The 23,929-nt window shown below is 35.1% G+C and overlaps 2 protein-coding genes across 12 annotated transcripts in view; both read right to left on the bottom strand.

The window, feature by feature from the left end:
• The window catches only part of LOC138696028 (retinol dehydrogenase 11-like), a 195,843-nt gene that overhangs the window by 53,264 nt on the left and 118,650 nt on the right, over positions 1-23,929 (bottom strand). The gene's annotated exons all lie outside the window — the stretch shown is intronic.
• Positions 1-23,929, bottom strand: part of LOC138695925 (glycoprotein-N-acetylgalactosamine 3-beta-galactosyltransferase 1-like) — a 135,982-nt gene that overhangs the window by 20,630 nt on the left and 91,423 nt on the right. For 10 of the 11 annotated variants that reach the window (XM_069820333.1, XM_069820315.1, XM_069820323.1 and 7 more), the window contains 6 exons: positions 13,828-13,957; positions 11,877-11,986; positions 8,029-8,181; positions 3,577-3,715; positions 1,479-1,702; positions 215-372 (listed from right to left, as the gene is read on the bottom strand). In XM_069820333.1, the coding sequence (XP_069676434.1) occupies positions 215-372; positions 1,479-1,702; positions 3,577-3,715; positions 8,029-8,181; positions 11,877-11,986; positions 13,828-13,957 (914 nt within the window). Of the gene's footprint in view, positions 1-214; positions 373-1,478; positions 1,703-3,576; positions 3,716-8,028; positions 8,182-11,876; positions 11,987-13,827; positions 13,958-19,207; positions 19,407-23,929 lie in introns of those variants that run through there. The other variant, XM_069820341.1, reaches the window with a different exon arrangement.

The raw sequence follows: 23,929 nt of genomic DNA, 5'->3' as shown, positions 1-23,929 counted from the left end.
AGTATTATAAATTATTAGTTACTACACATTTAAATATGTTTTACTGAAACATAATTAACACATGTTCTACATACAACAATCTTCAAATGATAGCTGTTCAATATGTAAAGCAACATTTTTTTTTTTTTTTTTTTTTTTTTTTAATTCAAGGTTTGTTTTATTGCCTGTAGAACAGTCAAAAGATGTTTCTAATTCGAGATCAGATCATACTTACCAATTCAGATGGGTAGTAAATGAATTTCCAGTACCAGAAATCTTTGTCTATATGATTAGGAATAAGGTGATGTTCTGGTACAAAAGGGAAAAACCTACCCCGACCCAAAGAATCTCGAGTATCCATTGCCTTAACTCCCACGTTTTCCAAACATTTTCCTGCAATAAACACACAATAAAAAAATAAAAAACATATTACCAGACACGTTACTTGCCACATGACAGCTCAGTTGAAGGTGTTCAATTTATTACTGCTGACACACTGAAGTAACTTCGAATTCGTTAACTAGCTAGTAACCAAAGGAGCTTACAAGCAAACATTCTGAAGTGGACAGATAAAAAAGTAAAATTTTCTTCTTCCACCATGTTAATAATATCAGAAGAAGTGCTTATACAAATTTTGGCCACTCCACCGCAATTACGAGGCCGTCCAGAAAGTGATTTTCCCTGGGGCCGTTTACAGAAAAAAGCACAATTGCATGGAAAGATTTACTGAAACAAATACAGCAGTTGTTGCATTATATGTTAACATACCCCCCACTGAAATTGAGACATTTGTCATACCATGTGATCAATTTTTGTATCCTTGTGTCGTAGAAGTCAGCCGCTTGGGATCTTCTCCAGCGTTTGACAGCCGCCTGCATCTTTCTGTCGATTCCATGATATGACAAATGTCTCAATTCCAGTGTGAAAAATTGCTCAACAATTGCTGTGTCTATTCCAATAATTTTTTCCAATGAAATTGTGTTTTCTTTTTATTAACGGTCCCTGGCAAACTTAATTTTTTACGACCCTCGTAATTGCGGTTGAGTGGCCAAAATTTGTATAAGCACTTCTTTTGACATTATTAACATGGCGAAAGGAAAAAAAAAATAACTTTTCTATCTGCCCCCCATCAGAATGTTTGCTTGTTAATGATTGTTTTTATTAACATAAAATACGAAAACTTTTAGCGTCTAGAATTTTTTTTCGTTACATGAAAGTAGACATTTATTTGTGTCCAGAAGTTCACAATGATTACCACATACTGTACCTATTTACCAAGGTCTGGTAGTGAAGGAATAGAATGGATCACAGAATAGAATTATGAGACACTAGTAGGAAACAGAGCAACTGGTAATAACAAAAGAATTTTTAGAAGGAAAAAAAAGCAAATGATGTATTATTAAACAATATGTGTGGTAAAAATTGTGATGTCCCATTTCACGTTAAATTTCAATAGATTCTTGAATCTTATTCACATACTTCTTTGTAACAGAACTCACCTATCTCCACGTCTTCAGATCCACCATGATCTTGTCTACATTTTTTTTTATCAGGTAACGCTTGTTCTACAAATCGTTTCAGTGCCTCCCGGCTGAGAACATAACCAGCACCTCCGCTCATGTAACCTTGTTTAACGTAAGGCTTAAAACGGCAGCCAAAATATAAAGGATCTGATGGATTATATATTGAGAGCATGTAGCGAAGGTTCTCCACTATTGCATACCTGAAAGAAACAACATATTCAGTTATGCTTGCACGGAAACTCGAGAAAAACACAATAACATTTCTGTACATAATTACGGTAACTCCGAAAAGGGAATACGTTTGACCTTCTGAGGACATAACTGGTACAACTGTCAACATCAATTTATTGTAAATTACAACAATTTAGAATATATGTACAAATTTACGAAGATGCTGTTTATAGCCATCGTAACATTATATCATGGAAACTGGATATGAAGTCAGTAAAAACAATTATTAACAACTTCAGAATTGACGACATTTGAATAATACTGTCAGTGGAAAAACAAAGAATAACAAAACGACCAATAAAAAGATTAAATAAAGTAAGAACATTACGAAATGATCACAAGAAGAAAACAAAAACAGATTTACCACATACACAGAATAAAGAATGTTAGACAAAGCTAGCACGAGATCTGAAGCTATTGGTAGATGTAATCTAGCAAGATTGTTGAGAATATGAACTGAAAGTTAAATTTCCAATCGTCAACTGATACATTTTCACGACAGGCATGACCAGAAGCAAGATGGCTAGCCTAATAATGACAAAAAATACATTCAAACAAAATACGATGAATTGTACATTCTAACTATTTATGTAACTTTGGTGATAAGGTATATATGATATGAAGATGATCTTTAATAACAAAAACCCACCACCAAAAAGTGAAATAACTTTGGAATATAATGCAATCTACTAATATTGCAGTCTTATAACTTATATTCAACTTTTATTAGGTATATATGATGGAGCAAAAACGAGAAAATTTTTGGTCTAAATCATTAAAGTATATCTACCCAGTTCCAAGACAATTACACGTAAGTTAGGTAAAATTACGTTGTGTTTATATAGACACTGAAATGTCTGATTGGAACCGAAAATGAAAAAATACTCAGTATAGGACTCAAGGCTTTCCTGGCGTTGGATATTAAATAATTCTTCTCGGGTTCTCAGCCAGGCAAGTTGGATTGTTGCGTCCAAGCTTTTGATGACTAGCTCTGCCATCTTCTTCCAGGGTACTTCAATCTCTGAAGAAGATGGCAGGACTAGTCATCGAAAGCTTGGAAGCAACTATCCAACTCACCTGGCTGAGAACCCGAGAATAATTATTCCAAAAAATACTCAGGTACACACATGAATTCAAATACTTATGTAAGCATGTTTTCTTTATTAAACTGAACTCATTTTCTCAATATAGAGAACCATACTAGACGAGACTGGCGTACCGTATATATTTTTACCATTTGTGGTGCATTAGCAAAATCTGAGCAATTAATTTTACTTAAAAAATTCTGTCTCAACATATTGTTTCTATTATCAAAATAAAAATGTGTTTTTCATGCATTATAAGCAGCTGTAACATTTTATTAACATAATATTTAATAATAATAATAGTAATAATAATAATAATAATAATAATAATAATAATAATAATAATAATAATAATACTAATAATAATAACAAAATAAAAATAATTAATTTCTTTTAACAATTGTAAACAACGGCAATTTTAAGAAGAGTCACCTCTGTCCTGGAATGTTTCGAGACATTAATTTTGTCTAATTTATTGAAACTGTTTGCATGACCAGAAGAAAGTGATTTAAAAAATTAACTGATTACATCTACATGTGGAAGGGGTAACACAACTCAAAATACAACAATAAGAATATAGCATTCAATCATCATTCTAATATCCAATTTTTACTGATTAAACAATGAAGCTAAACTGGAATATTAACTCAGTAATCTAATATTCAGTAAAGGACGTTTACACACAACAACTTTTCGTTCTGTAAAATTATTAAACTTGTTCATGATTGATTCTGGGCTAATTCATGACGTAAACTTACGTATCATCATCTGCCTTGAAGAACCAATCTGCTTCCTCAAAATGGTGTTTGTATACATAAAGAAAGGCTTCTTTTGTCTTACTCCACAAGTAATCTCGTCCTTCCTGCACAGCCAACTTGATAGTTGGTAAGGATTCATCTGCAAAACAATCCAATTTCTGTCACTATAATTTTTGCTTCCTTGTACTTTTAAATTTATTGATAAGCAGATACATTATATTACACATGCGACTAAAATTTGATGCGAGTTTTTGGTTTCTGTATCTTGTTATGGATGCAGAAACATCCCTTGACTCAAAGATATCTATCGGCCCTATTACCACAGAAAGGAAGGAAAGAGGAACCTAATGGTGCTATAAATGATCCAAAAGATCAGTTAGCACTTTCGTATTTTCTCTCATAATGGAAGCCAAAAATCTCACTCTGCATCAAACATATTACAAGTCTTATGTCTAGCTTATACCTCTAGACAGCTTTATCCAGCTATTAACCAATTAAATCATAACCACTGAGATCTGTGGGCTCGTTAATCCCACTTTCACTTTTAACAGGCACCCAATATCAGTTTTGTCAAGGGAAATCTACAAACACTGCCATAATGTTCTTAAGTTCTTAAAAATGTATCTGAATCTGTCGAAAAGAAAGACGTAAGTATAGGACTGTTTCTATATTTTTCTCAAAAGTATTTGATGTCACAGACCACACTACCTTACTAGAAAAGCTACAAGAGTCTGGAATTTGAGTAACTACCTTAAGTTGGTTCAAATCATATCTAGAAAATCGCAAGCAAGTTGTAAAAACTACTTATGTAGACAAAAACACTGGTACAATTAGTAGCAAATTATCAAGTGAAAAGCCTATTAAATATGGAGTGCCACAAGGATCTATTCTTGGACCAATGGCTGCCATTAACAGGTTGTGATTTGACAAATACATACATATTGCAGATAATCGATGAAATGGGGGCTAGGCAGAGAGTGTTGATGTAATGAATGATGGAGACAAATAGGAGTGCCATGAAAAACCTCTGCAACATTTGCTTTGTTTACAACAAGTTCCATCATGACCTAGTCGGGAATCGAACCCAGGCAGTCTGGATGGAATATCAGTGTGCTAGTGCTTGAGCCACACACACGCGGCTAACAGAACGTCAGTTCAGAGAATGACTCACGAACTGTGTGTATTTTCGAACCACATCAAACATGTTTGTTTGTACTATGCTGGATGTGTTACAAATGTGTACCAAAATGAAGATTTTGTTTGTAACATCTGGTGTTTCAATAAATATCATATTATGTTTGATGTACTGTATACATAAATAAACAAACAAAATTTCTTGGATTTGAAAGGCCAACCAAGTGTGTTATACATTTACATCACAGTGGCAAGGTCACTACTTCCTGTGTAAACATGAAGCAGGGAAAATATCGTCAAATGATTATTCAGTTCTCACTTGAAGATGTGAGAAGATTCTGTCGCATTAGACATCTTCCTTTCCCTTCACAGCGGTTGCAACACAATGGTGCTTATCCACATATTAAAAAGAATTAATGGAACTCTTCCAGTAGCATTATTTCAGGATAGTGGGCTGCATCTGTGGCTCAAGTGCTGGAGCATTGGTCTTCTATTCAGGAGGCTAGGGTTCGATCCCCACCAGGTCGTGATGGAATTTGTGGTGGACCAAACAGATATAGCAGAAGTTTTTTTCTCAGAGTACTTCGGTTTCTATCATTCCACAACAATCTCTATCTATCTCGTCTAGATCTTCAGCTATCATTTGCAATAGTTAAAAATACGTTGAGGTGAAGTCTTAGGGGTAATACGAGTTTCCGATGACATAGCAAGAGCTTGGGGCTCAGGGCTCTGAAACTTATCATCAGGCTACTGGGCCAAAGATAGGACTTGGCTCTATTAGAGCCGAAGCAGAGAAGCCCACTTGTCAGCATTGGATTCACGAATGCCACACCCACGCCACCTGTCAGACTTGGACAATCATCGCATATACATGTAAGGCACACAATGCGTCAAATCAAGCATACTTAAGTGCAAGGACCTGTTCCGGGGAAAACCCACGAAAAGCCAAGTCAAAGCAAACTAAATTTCTGAATAAGTGAGTTCTAGAAATATAGAATATTCTTCTGCAATTCTCTCCTGAACTCACACTGCTTGAAGCACATTTGTGAAGTATTCTGAAAGAATGTGTATACACGGTTCTAATATCCACTGAGAAAGAAACTGGCCAGCCTAGCCCATTATCTCCTGGCTCAGTTGCCTCATAAGTGATACCTTATTGGTGTCACTGATGAGGTTCCAACCGGCATTTATACTGCTGACTGAATATACATACGAGGAAGAATCGAAAAATATTTGCCCCTACTTTTTTTTCATCCACAATAATATACATACAGGGAAATCAAAAAAACAGGTAATGTTCTAAGTACCTTTGAATATTTTTCCACATAGTCACCAACGTGGTTCAGGCATATGTCACATCACACCACTAGTTTGGAGGTGCCAATGTTATAGAATTTGGCCAGTCGAACGTGGAACCACCGCCAGACAGCAGTCTTCGCGTCGTCGTCGGAAATGAACTTCTTCAGCAGATGGAACACGTGGTAATCACTGGGGGGGGGGGGGCGAAGTCTGGACTATATGGCGGATGTTCCATAACTTCCCATCCTGCAGTCCTGTCTGCCACACGAGGCTTGGTGACATTTTCAAACTAGTGGTGTGATGGGACAAATGCCTGAATCGTGGTGGTGACTACGTCAAAAAATATTCGAAGGCGCTTAGAACACTGTCCGTATTTTGACTTCCCTGTATGTTTATTATTGTAACTGAAAAAAAAAATAGAGGCAAAGACCGCACTTGTACATCATTCAACTAAAATACCAGATGTGTCCTTCATTCAAGCAAAAAGAGAATAAAGAATGTTTAGCAATCATATTGATGGGCAGTTTTTACATCATATGTACTTTATAAATATAATATAATAAACACTACTGATTATATGTTTCTGAATTTAAGTTGATTATTCTTTAGTTTAGTTTAGTTTAGTTTCGAAAGACTTCACTCTGCATCAGACTATACTAGATTTAAGTGCATGATGCTGTAATTACCTGTAAATATACGCATAGTGGTGAAATACGAATAATAATGTAATCAGATAGAAAATAATCAGCTTGATGGTTAGAATATAACAATGACACCTGAGTCAGATGTTACTGCCATTGTAGTAAAGATTGAATCAATCATCAATCAATATTCCCATCATTCCTGCGTGGAACATAGGGCTCTCAGAAAGCTTCTCCATCTGACTCTATTCCTGGCCAACTCCTTGATCTCACTCCATGTCTTCCCCATCGTTTTTGCTTCTGTGAGAACAGTTCGTTTCCATGTTATCTTGGGTCTGCCAATTCCTCTGCTGCCCTGTGGATTCCAATCCAATGCCTTCCTGGTGGGGTCATCTGGAGGTCGACGAAGTGTATGTCCCAGCCATCCCCACTTCCTATACCGAATTTCAAATTCAACTGGTTTTTGTTTAGTTTTTAACATAGGTTTTCATTGGATATCTCGACCGGCCAGAATATTTTTAATATGTTTCTCAAACATCTATTAATAAAAACTTGTAGTTGATTAATAATAGTTTTGGTTATTTTCCAGGTTTCACAGCCATATAAAAACATGGATTGACATTTGTGTCAAAAAATTCTCAGTTTAGCATTTATTGTATAGGCAGCACACTTCCATATAGGCTTTAGCAGCCCAAAGGCATATCTTGCCTTCTTTATTCTTACTCTCACATCGCTATCTGTACCACCATTCTGGGAGACTATACTGCCTAGATATGAGAATTCCTTCACATTTTCAATTACACCGCTGCTTAGAGTTAGAAGAGTAGGTTGCTTGGCACCTATGCGCAATTCTTTGGTTTTATTAATATTGATTTGAAGACCCACCTTCTGTACTTCCTTTTCCAATTGTTGCAGTTTGGCTTTCATAAAGGAATGAGCTAAGAGACAGATATCATCCGCATAGTCTAGATCTTCTAGTCTACCTGAGAGCCCCTAACAGATACCTCTAGGGGAAACATTCACTCTTCTTAGAGTTGCATCTAAGACCAGGTTAAAGAGGAGCGGTGATAACACGCAGCCTTGCCTTACACATATGCAGACATGAATGATTTCTCCAATATTATTCTTATGGATTACTCTGCAGCTGGCATTTCGATATAAAGTAAAGGTTGAACCTTCATGCTGATGTTATATTAGTTTGGTTATCATGCGACAGACAGTGGCAGCAGGAGAGTCTACCAGATTGACATCTGACATAGAGGTGCGTAAGAAACAGAGGTGTGTTACTGAATTCCTCACTGCCAATCAAACTGCATCCATTGACATCCATCAATGTTTGCATATAAAGAACATGACAATTTCAATGGACTATGCTTACCATCTTCTGTACTCATGAAGAGCAGAATATTGCATCTTGTCCCCCAAGTAGCTTTCACATGACGAGCTTTCTTTTCATGGTTTTTAGGATTTGTCATGACCCAGCACAGAACTCTTACTTTCTTTGCCAATTTCTGTGCTTCTATATCTTCTCCTGTAAGTACATAATAATATAATCAAGAAATATTAATGCATATTTTCTACACAAACAATGAAACTGGTCTCATAATGTATATTATCTACAATCCCGCCATTCTCTACTATCTCCAAAACTACTGGCTAAAACAGCTGGTTGGAATAAGAGGTACCATTACTCTCTTCATGAAAGATGCGTTCAAGAGGCTTGGAATAATTACATCTATTATTCTGATTGTAACTTTAGCTGCATTGAAAGGATAAATTGAGCTACTAAAGCATCACCTATATTTGAAATGAAACTAAGTTCATTAACACTCTCTACTTTTTCGTAATACTTATCTCTCTCTCTCTCTCTCTCAAACTGGTACATTTCTACTAATCTAAAAATGTATTTACAGCTCTGTATTTGTAGGAATTTCATTTGTTAAAATAAAATAAATCACTGATTAACGTTATAACTTCTTTACTGTGTTAACTTTTTAAGAAATTACGTGGCTGACTAGTTTCGAAGTGATATTCTTCATTGTCCGAAGCCTGTGAAGGTCACACTCCAATCACAACTACAGCAACATAGACACTGACATGTAAATATTACACACCCAACCAAAACACCAGAAACTTGACATTCCAAAACAATATGAAATTTACAAACATAGAAAAACACACCTCTAGCACATCCTGAACACACCCTAATACAACAGGAAACCAGAAGATAGTGCAGGACCTTCATTAGGCTTCGGATAATGAATGTAGAGAAAGCTTTATGGCCTTAAGGGGAGAGGATGGTATTTTTTGGTGAAAAATGAGTAAATTAAAAAAAAATCCTTAAAATACTCTGTGATATGTGTGGAATGCATAGCATAACATTTTGTGGATATTTGTGCCCTTATCAGACGTTGAGTCGCCATTTTTAAACTTCCTGCGTTATGAATTTTTAAATCATTCGCCCACTTTTATTGTTGTTTCCGGTAAATTAAATTTTCAAAAACAAATTTTTTCTTCTTTAAAATACCCTCTGATATATGTGGAATGCATTGCATAACATTTTGTGGGTATTTGTGCCCTTATCGGATGTTGAGACGTCATTTTTAAACTTCCTGCGCTATGGATTTTTAAATCACACGCCCACTTTTATCGGTTTCCAGTAACTTCATTTTTTTTTGCTACATTGCCAGACAAAAATGGATATAATTTCTGAACTATTAAAGATACATGCATGAAATTTAGAACACACATTCTTTAGACTATTAGGAAACTTTTCTCTATAACAGAATTTTGTTAATTGATTTCATTTTAAAAATACGTCCGTTTGTTTTCAAGAAAGGAAATCAGAAAATTGTTATTAAATTTTAATTGTTTATTTTACAAACGTAGGGACTAATATCAAAATTCTGTTAGATAGTTTGTAGAACATGCTTTTGCAAATACATTGCAAAAAACTGTTTGAATCTATCATTAAAAATGGTTTAGATATATCGATTTTAGTACAATCCTGCATTCGGTATATTTTTTCAAATTTGGACCCCCCAAATAATTTTTTTTCAAAATATTTTTATTTGGTTAAGTTGTCACAGCTATGAGCTCTCTACATACAAAAAATTAATATTTTACACCAAATAGGAAAGAAAGTTTTAAAAAATACCATCCTCTCCCCTTAACTTAATGAATGAACGAACAAACAAATGAACGAACGAACGAATGAAGTAATTTCCTAAAATGTTAACACAGTAAAGAAGTTATAAAGTTAATCAGTGATTATATAAGTGTTAAAAGTGTATACAGAACAATGAACAAAATAAATGGTTCAATGAACTATTATATGCTTAAGTACTCTTTGTCCCTTGTGACAACTCTCAAATGGTGAGAAGATTTTTAAATTTCGTTGCTATATTTTCTCATAAAGAAACAATATGGATCCCTCTTCCATATTATAGAAATGTTCACCTAACTGTAGCATATGTATATCTTTAAACTGGTGGTTGATTGATTGGCTACAAGTGCTCACCAATACGAACATTTACACTTTCTGGACTTTGCTGCAGCTCAGTCTTTGAAGATTAATTAATGAGAAACTGTTGAATGCTACATTCTTGCAGGATATCTTAATTTAGTTATGTACCACTCTACATAGCCAACTGTTCTTCTCATGAAGTTATTTTCAGACTTTTAATAAATTTCCATCTCTTATTCTAACTATTCATGCTTCTCTATTGTAACATGTTTTGTATCCAAAAAGGTTCATGCCCAATGTTATGAAACATTTTTCTGACTGTGTAGTAGGTATAACTCTTCACAGAAGATTAATATACTGGAAAATGTTATTTTCTTTACTTTTTCTAATACTTTATTATTTAAAGAAATTTTGCTTTAAGGAGATAAATTTTCATACAAAGACATTATTTCACATTTGTCAGTATTAATTTGTATGTCATATTTATTTGAAACAATATGTAAGCTTTAGTTTTATAATACGTACTCAATCATCATTTGTTTTCCTCATATAGTCTTTTTTTTTTCATAGAACAGACAGTATACGACCAATCACTCCATAATAAATTCTTTCCAAACTGATCAACTTCTGAGTTGAGTGCCATTAATGAAACACAAAATACATTCACAGATTGTGTACTATAAAATAAGAAGTGCCTAATAAAAATGAAAAAGGTGTAATTAATAAAAGCAAGTTAAGTCAGGCCATGCAAATTGAAGAAGACCGAATTTTTAACCTGATGCTATGTTATAAACCAAAAAACCTAGAATACTGGAAAAGTTTAAGAAGAAGTAAGCAATTCTAATGGTGACAGAAAGTCCCAACAATTCACACCACGTCGATGATGATGATGATGATGATTATGATTATGATTATAACGATGATGGTGGTTGTGGTGATCGTAACAATTATGAAATACGAAGGCGAATAGAAAAATATTTGCCCTATTTTTTTCCACCCGCAATAATAATCAAAATATAGACAGGTTCTCAGTAACTCTGTTTATTTTCCCACATAGTCACTGTGCGATTCTGGCATTTGTCCATCACACCACTAGTTTGGAGTTACTGCTGTTGTAGAATTCGGCCAGTCGAGTGTAGAACCACTGACGCCGAACACCAGTCTTCACATCATCATCAGAAATTAACTTCTGGCTTGCCAGGAACTTCTTCAGTTGACCAAACACGTGGTAATCACTGAGGGAAGGTCTGGACTGTAAGGTGGATGCTCCATAATCTCACATCCGAATGACTGCAGTTGGGTGTTGGTCCTGCTTGCCACATGAGGCCTGGCGTTGTCATGGAGGAGAATCACAGTGTCCACGAGAATCCCCTGGCGCTTTTTCCTGATGGCAGTTCACAACTCACTGTCCAGCAGTGGTTCCACGCTCGACTGGCCGAATTCTACAACAGTGGCATCTCCAAACTAGTGGTGTGATGTGACAAATGCCTGAACCGTGGTGGTGACTATGAAGAAAAATAGTCAAAGGTACTTAAAACAATGACCTGTATCTTGATTTCCATTATGTTTATTATTGTGGCTGAAAAAAAATAGGGACAAAGACTTTTCGATTTGCCCTCGTATTTATCCATACGTATGTAGTCCCATAATACATTTCATGGACTTTCGGCCTAACAGTCCAGTGAATGACTATGTCAGACCAATGCAGACAAGATCTAATTTAAAAGATAGTTAAATAGTGGAGATGTGCACGTGCTGACCTCTGTGGTGCTGTTCATCACGACCATGACCTCCCATTTCTGAAATATCTGGTCCTTGATTGTATTCCTTGTCACTGTGGTGATGTCGATCCATATAATTGGGGGCTGACCTGTAAGAAATTCGGATTTGTCTACAGTTTCCACTAATTCTCATTTAATTCATTTGGTGTTATGAATACAAGCCCTTTCAAATAGGTTATTATTTTTAACAGTGCTAACGGCGTATCAACTGAAGGGTAATCCAGCTTTAGTCAAAATGGTGATAAAGAGATGGTATTTTGGCGAGAAGAGTCTCAAGTTTTCCCTTGGTTAGCCTTACTGTTGGGGAAAACTTCGGATAAAACTCAGTCAGGTAATCAGCCAAAGCGAGTTTCGAATGCATCCCCTAGAACAGATTTTCAACACAAGTCCTGTTTGCTAACCTCTAGGCCAAACTGGAGACCAAAAAATACAGCCAATTGTTTTATTACAGAGTCAGATCATAACACAAAAGTATCGTGATTTGTTCAATCACTATCTTTTTTTTTTTTTTTTTCTTTTTTTTTTCACAGTACATTTGTATTACGGTAGAATTAACGTTTCTTTCGACTTCTGACAGCTCAATAGATGTGTGGCTTATGGTTTGATTGTCATGGAAACATTGCCAACTTGCTCCTACTCCTGGTAGCAGATCAGTCAGTCAGCAATATGTTCGATAATGTAGTAGCATTGCCTGCTTGGGTGTCAAATGGTGATTGGTTACTTCCAAGATTAACCTTGGTTGCCATGACAACAACCTGTAAACCACGCGTCTAGCAACTGTAAGCTATATGGCTAGTGAGCTGTCAGAAGTCGAAAGAAACATTAATTCTACTATGGTGGTATTCAATATTTATGGCAAGAAATCACAAAATTGGTCAAAACATGTCCTTGAAATTATTGTACAACTGACTGGAAATTATAGAATTTTACCTACTGAAACAATGACAACTATCATGTTGTAATTTAATTATCATTTGGACAATTGTAATTAAACTATATTATGTTTTATTTTATTGGGTTATTTTACGACGCTGTATCAACATCCAGGTTATTTAGCGTCTGAATGAAATGAAGATGATAATGCCGGTGAAATGAGTCTGGGGTCCAGCACCGAAAATTATCCAGCATTTGCTCGCATTGGGTTGAGGGAAAACCCCGAAAAAAAAAACCTCAACCAGATAACTTGCCCCGACCGGGATTCGAACTCGGGCCACCTGGTTTCAACTATATTATGCCTGAGCAGCAACTCTGAGTGTGGAAATGTTAGTTCTGTGACGTGTCCCTGACTAGATATTCAAAAGGATTTTTATCGTGATTTAGCAACTAAAAGAGTGAAACATAATACTTCACAGGATTAAATGTTAGCATACACCTGTAATTTATTAGTTTATTGCAAAAGATAGTCACTGAATTGTTTCTTTAATGCTCTAAATATTATTTGAATGAGTTCCTAATAGTTAAAGTCAGTTTCGTGACATATACTACAAGCAATATTCACTGGATGACAGCAGGAGTCCACAACAGCTCTTCAGTTGTTTGGTATGGGCCACAGTGTAGAACTATGCAGCGAAAGGGTGATTTGCAAAATAAGTAAAATGTGTCATGTAGATTTATGTTAACAGATATGAGGGTGTGCATATTCAACATAATCTTAAACCCATTAATCAACATGACATTTAAGGAATAACAAATTGAAAATTGGTTTTGTCAGTACTGAGACGTCACAGAACTGACATTTTTGTGGACATTATTATATAAATTGTAGAATAAAATAAAATTATCATTTAAATAATTGTGACCAGTTATGTAACACTGATTTACATATTAACAAAAATGTACAGAAAAAATAAACTAATTAAATGCATCATTTAAATTATCTGTGAAATGTATCTCATTTTGTCCGATAATGTGAATTTTAATCTTATCATACCTTGCTGGGAAAAAAGAAAAATCTTCCAAGGAACGAGTCGTAGACAATAGGATGTATGCAAAACTGAAGCCGAAGGTAATTCCAATTGCCAGAGTTAAGATGAATGACCTCCCCATCGGCTTCAACAGCCCTGAAACATTAAAATAGATAACTTCATTATAATGCTTTGAAGTTCACCAGCAGATTTCAAAAGAAATTACACCAGGATCAATGCACGCAAGGAGCACACAGTGTACATACAACCATACAAATTGTGGAAGAAATAGATATCCTATTTCTCTTATGCAAATGACGTACAAGTAAATCTAGTGTTAAAATTGAAGCAATATGAGACTGTACGCAGTACTACATAATAACACATTGGCATTGTTGTTTAGTCAACGTCCGAAGACAGGTCTGAACCTCACAAGTGATACCAAGAAGGCACTACTTATGAGGCAACTAGGCTAGGAGATAATGGGATAGGATGGCCAGTTCCTTTCCCCTTCACATTGGCATTAGCCATAACATAATTTGGAAGTAGGGTTATCAGACGTCTGGATTTCACTAGACATGTCCTGCTTTCCAGGTGTGTATTTTGCATCCAGCCAGGCACTATAGACGATCAGAAATTGTCGTGTTTTTCTTTCTTGTCAATTCTCAGTGGATGAAAGAAAAAAACCGTGTATGTCTGGAATCCATTAGAGAAAATCTTTGTAACATTTTATTTAATCTTGTGTGGATTTTCACAAGTATTTACTGGATGGCCAATAATATTCCTTGCTCTAATTGGGTCATCAGAGAAGCACAATCAGGAAATTAAACAAGGTACGACGAGTATAAGCTTATTTATAATAGTTAATTTAATTACTGGTTATTAACAGTTTTGTAACAATATGATTCTATGCTAAGACTGACACTATTCTTGTAGGTTAAGGTTCATATTAGTTACATTATTTCATTTGTACGTATGTATTAATCATTATCATCCAAACAAGTATAAGGCCCATGACTTGTTATGGTCTCACAATATAGAATGCAAACAATATAAACTGCCAAAAATACTGGTGGTAGAGCATAAATAACTGAAGAAAAAAGCCAAATAATGTTTTCCTATAACTGTCACGGTTTTCCCAGAATAAAAAAATCTGTTTAACGTTTTTGGTAAAGAGAATAGGCAGTCATTAATTAGGCTACTTTGCCTGGTATGTACGCTGAAGTAATCTGTATGTACACTGAAGCAATCAGTATGTATGCTGAAGCAATCGTATGTCACTCTGTCACATACTGGTATGTGTTGGGTGGTGGGTGCAAGGTCACTGGCAATAACATTTACGTTCAGTCGTAATGTAAACAAATAATTAAACTACTATCAATCTTAAAACATGGTATTTTACAAATAAAAAATAACATTATAAGATATAATTAAATTTCAGATATTTTATTCAGTATACCGATATGTACTGCCTATATATAATTTTGACAGTTTATAGTTTACATTCTATATTTAGTACTAAATTGACTTGTTCTATATTGATGTACATCAATCAACAGGATCAGTAAAATATTATTAACAATTTAGACCATTATATAAAATATTGAAAATGAGTGTTATGTCAGTGTCATATTATCAAGTCCAGTTTTTGTGAAAAATCCTTCTTTTTAAAATAAGATTTTCTGCATCTCACTTTTTTTTTTCAGCTGGTAATCCTACTTGACTCGTATAGTATGACAACTTCAAATTTTTTCCTGCGTTTTCTTAATGTTCTTAAATAGTGAAAGATGGTCTTTTTCGTATGAATTACCGGTGGTTTTACTTTATTATTATGAAAATAGAGATAAATTATTTAGGTACTTGGAAACAGTTTCGACATTTCAGGAAAATATATTTCCCCAGCATTTTTTTACTGAGAAAGTCGATTTCGATGTTGTCTATATGTACAGTAGTGACAAAAAAAAACGGACCAACCCTTGTAGGTGATTACAGAGCCTTGTTCACTCCAGAGCACGATAGATTGGTAACTAAGACTTTCGTGGTTCGAATCCTGTCTGGGAAGGAAACTTTTTTTTTTTTTGTTCCTTATTCAAATATTTATTCCCAATACTTTTCGATTGCTGGTAAAATTCATGTTCTGGGAATAGTAAGTTAATTAAGTAGTAAAATATCGCTGCAATCGAAAAGTATTGGGAATAAATTTGAATAAGGAACAAAAAAAAAGTTTCCTTCCCAGGCAGGATTCGAACCACGAAAGTCTGTTACCAGTCTATTGTGCTCTGGAGTGAACAAGGCTCTGAAATCAGCGACAAGGGTTGGTCCGGGTTTTTTTTACCACTACTGTACATAATAATTTATCTTCTATTATTCGTCATATTCTGTTGATATGCAAGTTATTTCGTCTAATAGGAAGTATACAGGCCTATACATTACATAAACAAAATTTTAATACAGAAAAGAACGGAATTTCATCTTAAATGGTACGCAAAGGCAGCATAAAATGGTAAATTGGTCAAAATTGACTGAAATCGATTTGTACTGTACATGGAACAGTATATGCAGTACATAAATGCTACGTAATTCCTTTTTCTGTAACGTCTATTGGCCAGCTATCTTTTAATCGTAGTAGTAATTTAAGTTTAGTATACATAATTGTAGTTCTTCTGTTTTTAATACTGTAAATGTCTTCCTTGAAAGAGGCTGCATTTGTGAAATATCTGGGCATCATTATTGATCAGCATCTGAAATGGTTTTCTCATATTTCTTACCTATGCAGCAGATTACGTAAAACAATTTATAAATTTGTCATTCATCTTCGTATTTTAACCATCAGTATTTTACACAGTTTATTTAATTCTCTTTCAGTCCAACATTCAATATGGTATTACTGCGTGGGGTGGAACTAAAAAAATTCCTTTAGATCCTCTATTTTTTACAAAAAAAAAATCAAAACCTGCTTAAAAAACCTACTGAATACTTTATAAACACATTTTTTCTGAATTTAAAATCTGCAAAATTGGACAATTATACAAATATACATTATTGAAGTATTATCACAAAAATCGTAAAGATTTTTACCATTTTCTTATATTTACATTAAGAGCGCAAAAATGTTTCACAATGGCAGGTTAAAAATAATTGAACATTATTTCTGCCATGGCAGACTGCCTAAATGACAAAAATACCATACAAACTTTTAAGTTCGTGATACAATGATTGTCTTTTTTTAATTTGTTATTTTATGACGCTTTTTAAACTATGGTTATATAGCGTCTGAATGAGATGGTGATAATGCCAGCAAAATGAATTCAGGGTACAACGTCGAAAGTTACCCAGCATTTGCACTTACTGAGTTGAGGGAAAACCTCGGGAAGAACCTGAACCAGGTAACTTGCCCCAACCAGGATTTGAACCCGGGCCCGCTCGCTTCATGGTCAGGCGTGCTAACCAGTACTTCACAGCGGTGGACTACAATGGTTGTAATTCAGTAACAAAAGTTACAGTATTAGTCTAGGGCTTATTTGTAACTCCATAGTCAAAGTGCACATTTTCCGTTATTAATTTCAATAAAAGAATTAGTGCACTCTGAATTTTCAACATCTCCCGTTATTAAGTTCAATGAAATAAATTAAACAACCTCTTATAAATGACATTTCAATTGATTCTATGTAAAAAAAAATTATGTTCCTATTTTTCAATAAAATATTTCTGTGTATTACGTTTTGTACTTCTTCTATTATATGGGACTACACCCGAACACGAGCCTTGCTCATACTGGTGTTACTTACTTTCTTATGTTTTATATATACTTCATAAATATTAAATGTACACACTACATTACGCTATACAATACACACTACACTACAACACACACTACACTACATAACACACACTAAACTACACTATATAACACACACTGCATACACTATACTACAGTACACACTACACCATACTACACACTAAACTACACTACATAACACACACTACACTACATAGCACACACTAAACTACACTATATAACACACACTGCATACACTATACTACAGTACACACTACACCATACTACACACTAAACTACACTACATAACACACACTACACTACACTACACACTACATACACTATACTACAGTACACACTAAACTACACTACACAACACACTAAACTACACTACATAACACACTACATACACTATACTACAGTACACGCTACAGCATACTATACACTAAACTACACTACACAACACACTAAACTACACTACATAACACACTACATACACTATACTACACAACACACTATACTACACTACATATACTATACTACAGTACACACTACACATTAAACTACACTACATAACACACACTACACTACACAACACACTATACTACAGTACACACTACACTACACAACACACTATACTACATCAAATAACACACACTAAACTACACTACATAACACACTACACTACACGACACACTATACTACACTACACTCACTATACTACAGTACACAACACACTATACTACACTACACAACACAACACAACACACTATACTACACTACATACACTATACTACAGTACACACTACACACTAAGCTACACTACACAACACATTACACTACATAACACACTAAACTACACTACATAACACACACTACACTACACTACACAACACACTATACTACACTACATACACTATACTACAGTACACACTACACCATACAACACACTAAACTACACTACACAACACACTATACTACAGTACACACACCACACTACACACTAAACTACACTACATAACACACACTACCCTACACACTAAACCACACTACATTACACATTAAACTACACTACATAACATACCTATACTACATTACACTACAAACTAAACTACACATTACATAACACACGTTATATTACACAACACACATTAAACTACACTCCATAACACACACTACACTACATAATACACCTACACTACATAACATAGCTATACTACATTACACTACACACTAAACTACACATTACATAACACACACTACACTACACTACACAACACACATTAAACTACACTGCATAACACACACTACATTACATAATACACAGTACACTACACAACACATAATATACTATACTACATAATAAACTACACAACACACTATACTACACTACACACTAAACTACACTACAATACACACACTACACAACACTATACCCACTACACACTACATTAAACTACACTACACTGCACTATACACACAACTTTAAGTGTCGATCACTCATAGACTAAAGGTAAATAGTTATATTTAATTTACATTTAATGTTTAAGAAATTATCCAAACAATTTTAGGTACTGTTTCCTTCTCATAATACATCGTGAGATCGTTAAAATTATCAGTTAACATACCGATTCTCAGAAAAATCATTGCTGCACCTGGTACTCCTTCCAAGAAGTTCTAGACATTTATGTAACACATTTAATTCACTGAATATGAAACTGAAAATTAGTATTCCATTTCAACAAAATGACACATTTTAAAAAGATACGTTAGGTTTCGTTATCAATTTCCTGTAATTCTAACTAAGATATTACAACAACTGTCTGCTACATAAGTACTGACTTTATCTTCTTATATGAGTATCCATATCTGTATGACGAAATTATTCTTTATCTGATTAATACCACTCCACAAATAACGATGACGTTGAAACAAATTATTTGAGATACAATTTCAGTTTTTATATATTATAACCAATCATACACAAGCCAAGGATGTGGATTTTACTATGATGTTATCCCTTACATGACAATTCGAAAGATTTTAACGCTATAATTTTTTTAATCTATTATCATTTTTAAATTATTAAATTATTTTACTTCCGTGAAAAGCACAAATTTGGATTCAAAAGTATGTCTATAAGAATATAAATCAGTGTGCTTTTTGTCTTTCCCAGAAATATTACAGAAATAGCAAGCACCAAATTTTATATCAAATGTCATAACCTGAGTACACCTAACTCTCACTTGGAATAACCTTCATCTACAACACTGGTTTCCAAAATGGAGGGCGAGAGATTTTGGGAGACACAAAGAACTCAGTACAAAAATACAGGCCTATGTGACCTAATAGGTGCATAAATTAGCATTCATATTAGAACTTACGCGTGAGACTTTAATTAGAATACGACATTCTTGTTTCAACCGCACATCCTTTCAAATAGTTTACTTTTCGTTAAAATTAATTACTCTACTACTATGGAATTTGTAGAAACCTTCTCATATATTCTACATTGAGTCGAAGGGAACCTATAGCATTAATTCACAGAGGTAATAGACGAAGTCAATGCGTTTTTGATATGTCCAATAGTTTTGAGAATACGAAATGTAACGTGTTGCAATGCTGCAAAGAGTAGTTGTGCTCCTTGAGGTCACTGCTCCGAAGTGGAGGTAAGTGTAACTCCAATCATCCATTTCGCAAGACTTGCGAGCGGAGAATGTTAACAGGGCGCTATGCCCTGTGCATTCAAAAACTTTATCACTGACCGCACTTCACGCGGCGGGGTTATGGAATAGGAACGTCCATCTTCAACCAATGCAACGAAGCTACTGAGAGCACTCGGGAAGTTCCGCTAGCACATGCGCCATGCCAGGACATTACTCTATCATCTACACGCAGTCGCTTCGTGCAACATATGGTTTGCTAGCTGTGGGACGAGTGGGAAAGTTGGACGCGCCTCGTACGTTATGTCAAAATTAATTCTATAATAATTATTGACTCTGATTTACATAAAATTTCAGAAGAGCAACTGAAAACTATAAAAATAGTCATTAAACTTTCCACTCATTGTCAGTTCAAAATCGTAAGCCTGCAAGTGTAGTCATCAATTTCGCTCAATAGATTTCGCAGTGCCATCAAGGTTTAGAAATTCCTCCAGTAAATGGCAACAATAAACCTGTCTGCTGAAATCTCTGTTACAGCACTATGATTTACTAAGTGTTAAACCTTGTTACTCCAGTGACGTTAACTGTTCTATTATACCGGTAAGTTAGGAATTTCATTCATTCGGATATAGTTTTACGGAAATTCGTCACAATTTTTTCGTCATCGTTACAATTGGTCACACTTGATTCGTAACAGATTCATATTTGCCACAAGGAATATTTGTCACAGGTGATTTATAAATAACATTTTGAATTGGTCATAGGTTATTTATTGGTAACAATTTGAATTAGTCACAGGGATTTCATTGATCACAATTTGAATTGGTGAAACTGAATTCCTATTGATTAATTAACAATAATTCCCTTAGTTACAAAGTAAATTTCCTGTTTTTACTTTAAGTCTCCTGCTATACTATGCCCGGAGATAGTCCAGAATGTTTCCTTCCTCCATATAGTGTTCGTAATTTTCGACGTTGCAAAACGTACGTGTATAGGTCTGAATATTTGTTTTCTTAGTCGGCGAGTTACTAGCTGTCAACCGTTCGATATCTCTGTCAATTTCTGCTACTCACCCTGCAGATGTTGAAGTGCATTACGAGTACAACGATGCTTTCCGACTGATGTATTCATCCGCCTGTCTGTCGGTTGCAAAAATTAATTTCTTTTTTCACTATCTGCTTTAAAATTCAGGAGCCATCTATCAGTTTCTAAGACTTTAATATACCTTTCAGTTATTATGTTCAATTAGTTGATAGCTTTCGTTTCTAGAGGCATAATACAGTATGTTCTTCTTTGGTGATACACAATGTCCTTTTAATGGTTGACTTTTTTGGTAGTTTGAAATTTCCTTCACTTGACACCTCTGAAATTTATTTTGAAGAATGGAGTAAATTGGTTCTCTGAAAGTACTTTCTGTTTCATAGACACCACACACACTTTCACCTCGATTCTTCCCCTACCAGCAGTATGGCTGGAACGATCTGAAAGTCCCTTTATAATTCTGGTCCCATCATGCTTTAAGGCTGGTTCACAATAAACCTGAAATGAAAACGGCAACGAGAACGAGAACGGAAATATTGTTAAAATAAATGTATTTAAATGTGAGCATTCATAATTAACTATTGTGAACTCCCACATTTAAATACATTTATTTTAACATTATTTCCGTTCTCGTTCTCGTCGTTTCCGTTCCCGGTTTGTGAACCAGCCTTTACTGTTAGCGAATTACACTCACCACGTAAATCACAACGCCACACTACCCCACTTTTGACTGTTCTATGTTTGGTAAACATGAGACCATTATATAAGTTTAGGGTGCATTATGTGAAATATGAGTACAGTTCTTATTCTGGATATTCAACAAAAACTACAACAACAACAATAATAATAATAATAATAATAATAATAATAAAATAAAATAAAAATAATAATAATAATAATTTAATAATGTAATATGTTAGCCAGTGTTTATACAGAGTATGGAAAGTATGAATGTTGCTAAAAATTTATACCGAAAGATAGCTAGCTAGTCTATGTCGCCAAATTACGTTCCAATAGATTATAAATATTTACCGAAAGAGTTTATGAACGGCCAATTTAACTTATTTAGAATACAGAAATAAAGACTGATACAAATATTCATCGAAACAGACAGGATAGCCTACACATACGTATGTACAAATATTCATTCATTCATAGTTTTCTGCCCAAGGGCAAGTCCTTCACTGCAAACCCAGCATTTTACAATTTTCTCTTTTCCGCCTTCCTCTTACGGCTGGTTCACAAACCGGGAACGGAAACGACAACGAGAACGAAAACCGAAATAATGTTAAAATAAATGTATGTAAATGTGAGGATTTACAATTGTGAATGATCACATTTAAATACATTTATTTAAAATACTTCCGTTCTCGTTCTCGTTTTCGTTCCCGCTTTATTGTGAACCAGCCTTTAGACTTTGCATATGACCATATGTCTTGAAGTTGTCTATCATCTGATACCTTCTTCTACCCCATCCTTCAGTAGGCAGCTGCTTCTTAGCTAGTGGCTCAGCTAATTTCTTTTTCTTTTCCTGATCAGTTTCAGAATTATTCTTTCTTTACCCGCTCTTTCTAGTACAGCTTCGTTTCTTTTTCTGGCTGTCCATTTCACACGCTCCATTCTTTTCCATATCCACGATTCAAATGCGTCCAGTCGTTCCTCTTCACTTTGTCATACTATCCATAATTCTTCTCCACACAAACTCATTACTAGTCTCTTCCTTAGACAGAGTGTAACAAAAATTGTGGGCCAAACTTCAGGTATGGATTCCTCATATGTAGAAAAGAAAAAAAGGTTATATGAACATGGGGCCGGAAATGCCTGGTTGCCGCTTTATAGGGGTTACGAAGAGGATCAGAAGTTAGATATTAGTTGATTAATATTTCAGTCTGTGTACATTTGTTTACAGGAACTATTCAAAATGTCCACCTCCTGCCTGAATACAGGCCATAGTTTGTCGTCGCACTGACGTCCGGACCTGCTTCCAAATTCCTGACGTACCATGTACTGTCTGACAGTGTCGCTCAATTCGCACACGTTTCAGTTTGGATGTATGTAGACATCTTAATGCAACATTCCCTGGCCGATGGATAGGGCGAGATGGACCAACTGCTTGGCCACCACGCTCACCAGATCTCAGTCCACTAGACTTCTACTTGTGGGGGCACTTGAAGTTGCTTGTGTATTCGACTCCTGTAAATGATGCGGAAACTCTCCGTCCGCGAATTGAGCAACACTACGGGACAATACATGGTACGCCAGGAATCTGGGAGCAGGCCCGGACGTCAATGTGACGAACTGCGGCTGTATTCAGGCAGGAGGTGGACATTTTGAACAGTTCCTGTAAACAAATGTACACAGACTGAAACATTAATCAACTAATACCTAAGTTTTGTAGTGCACAATGATCCTCCTTGTAACCCCTATAGCGCGGCAACCAGGCATTTCCGGACCCATGTTCATATAACTTTTTTTTTCTTCTCTACATATGGGGTATCCATACCTGAATTTTAGCCCACTACTTTCGTTACACCCTGAATATAATGGTCTCTACAAAGAGCGTGGCATAGTAATTAATTAGTGTACCAATAATAGTGAGAAGTTGAATCTAAGCATCAGTCAACATTTAATCTCAACAGCAGAAAT

The sequence above is a fragment of the Periplaneta americana genome, chromosome 1 (genome assembly GCF_040183065.1).
Source record: "Periplaneta americana isolate PAMFEO1 chromosome 1, P.americana_PAMFEO1_priV1, whole genome shotgun sequence".
NCBI classification, from domain to species: domain Eukaryota; kingdom Metazoa; phylum Arthropoda; class Insecta; order Blattodea; family Blattidae; genus Periplaneta; species Periplaneta americana.
Note: the sequence above shows the minus strand (reverse complement) of the source record. Positions and strands in the feature narration are given on the sequence as shown.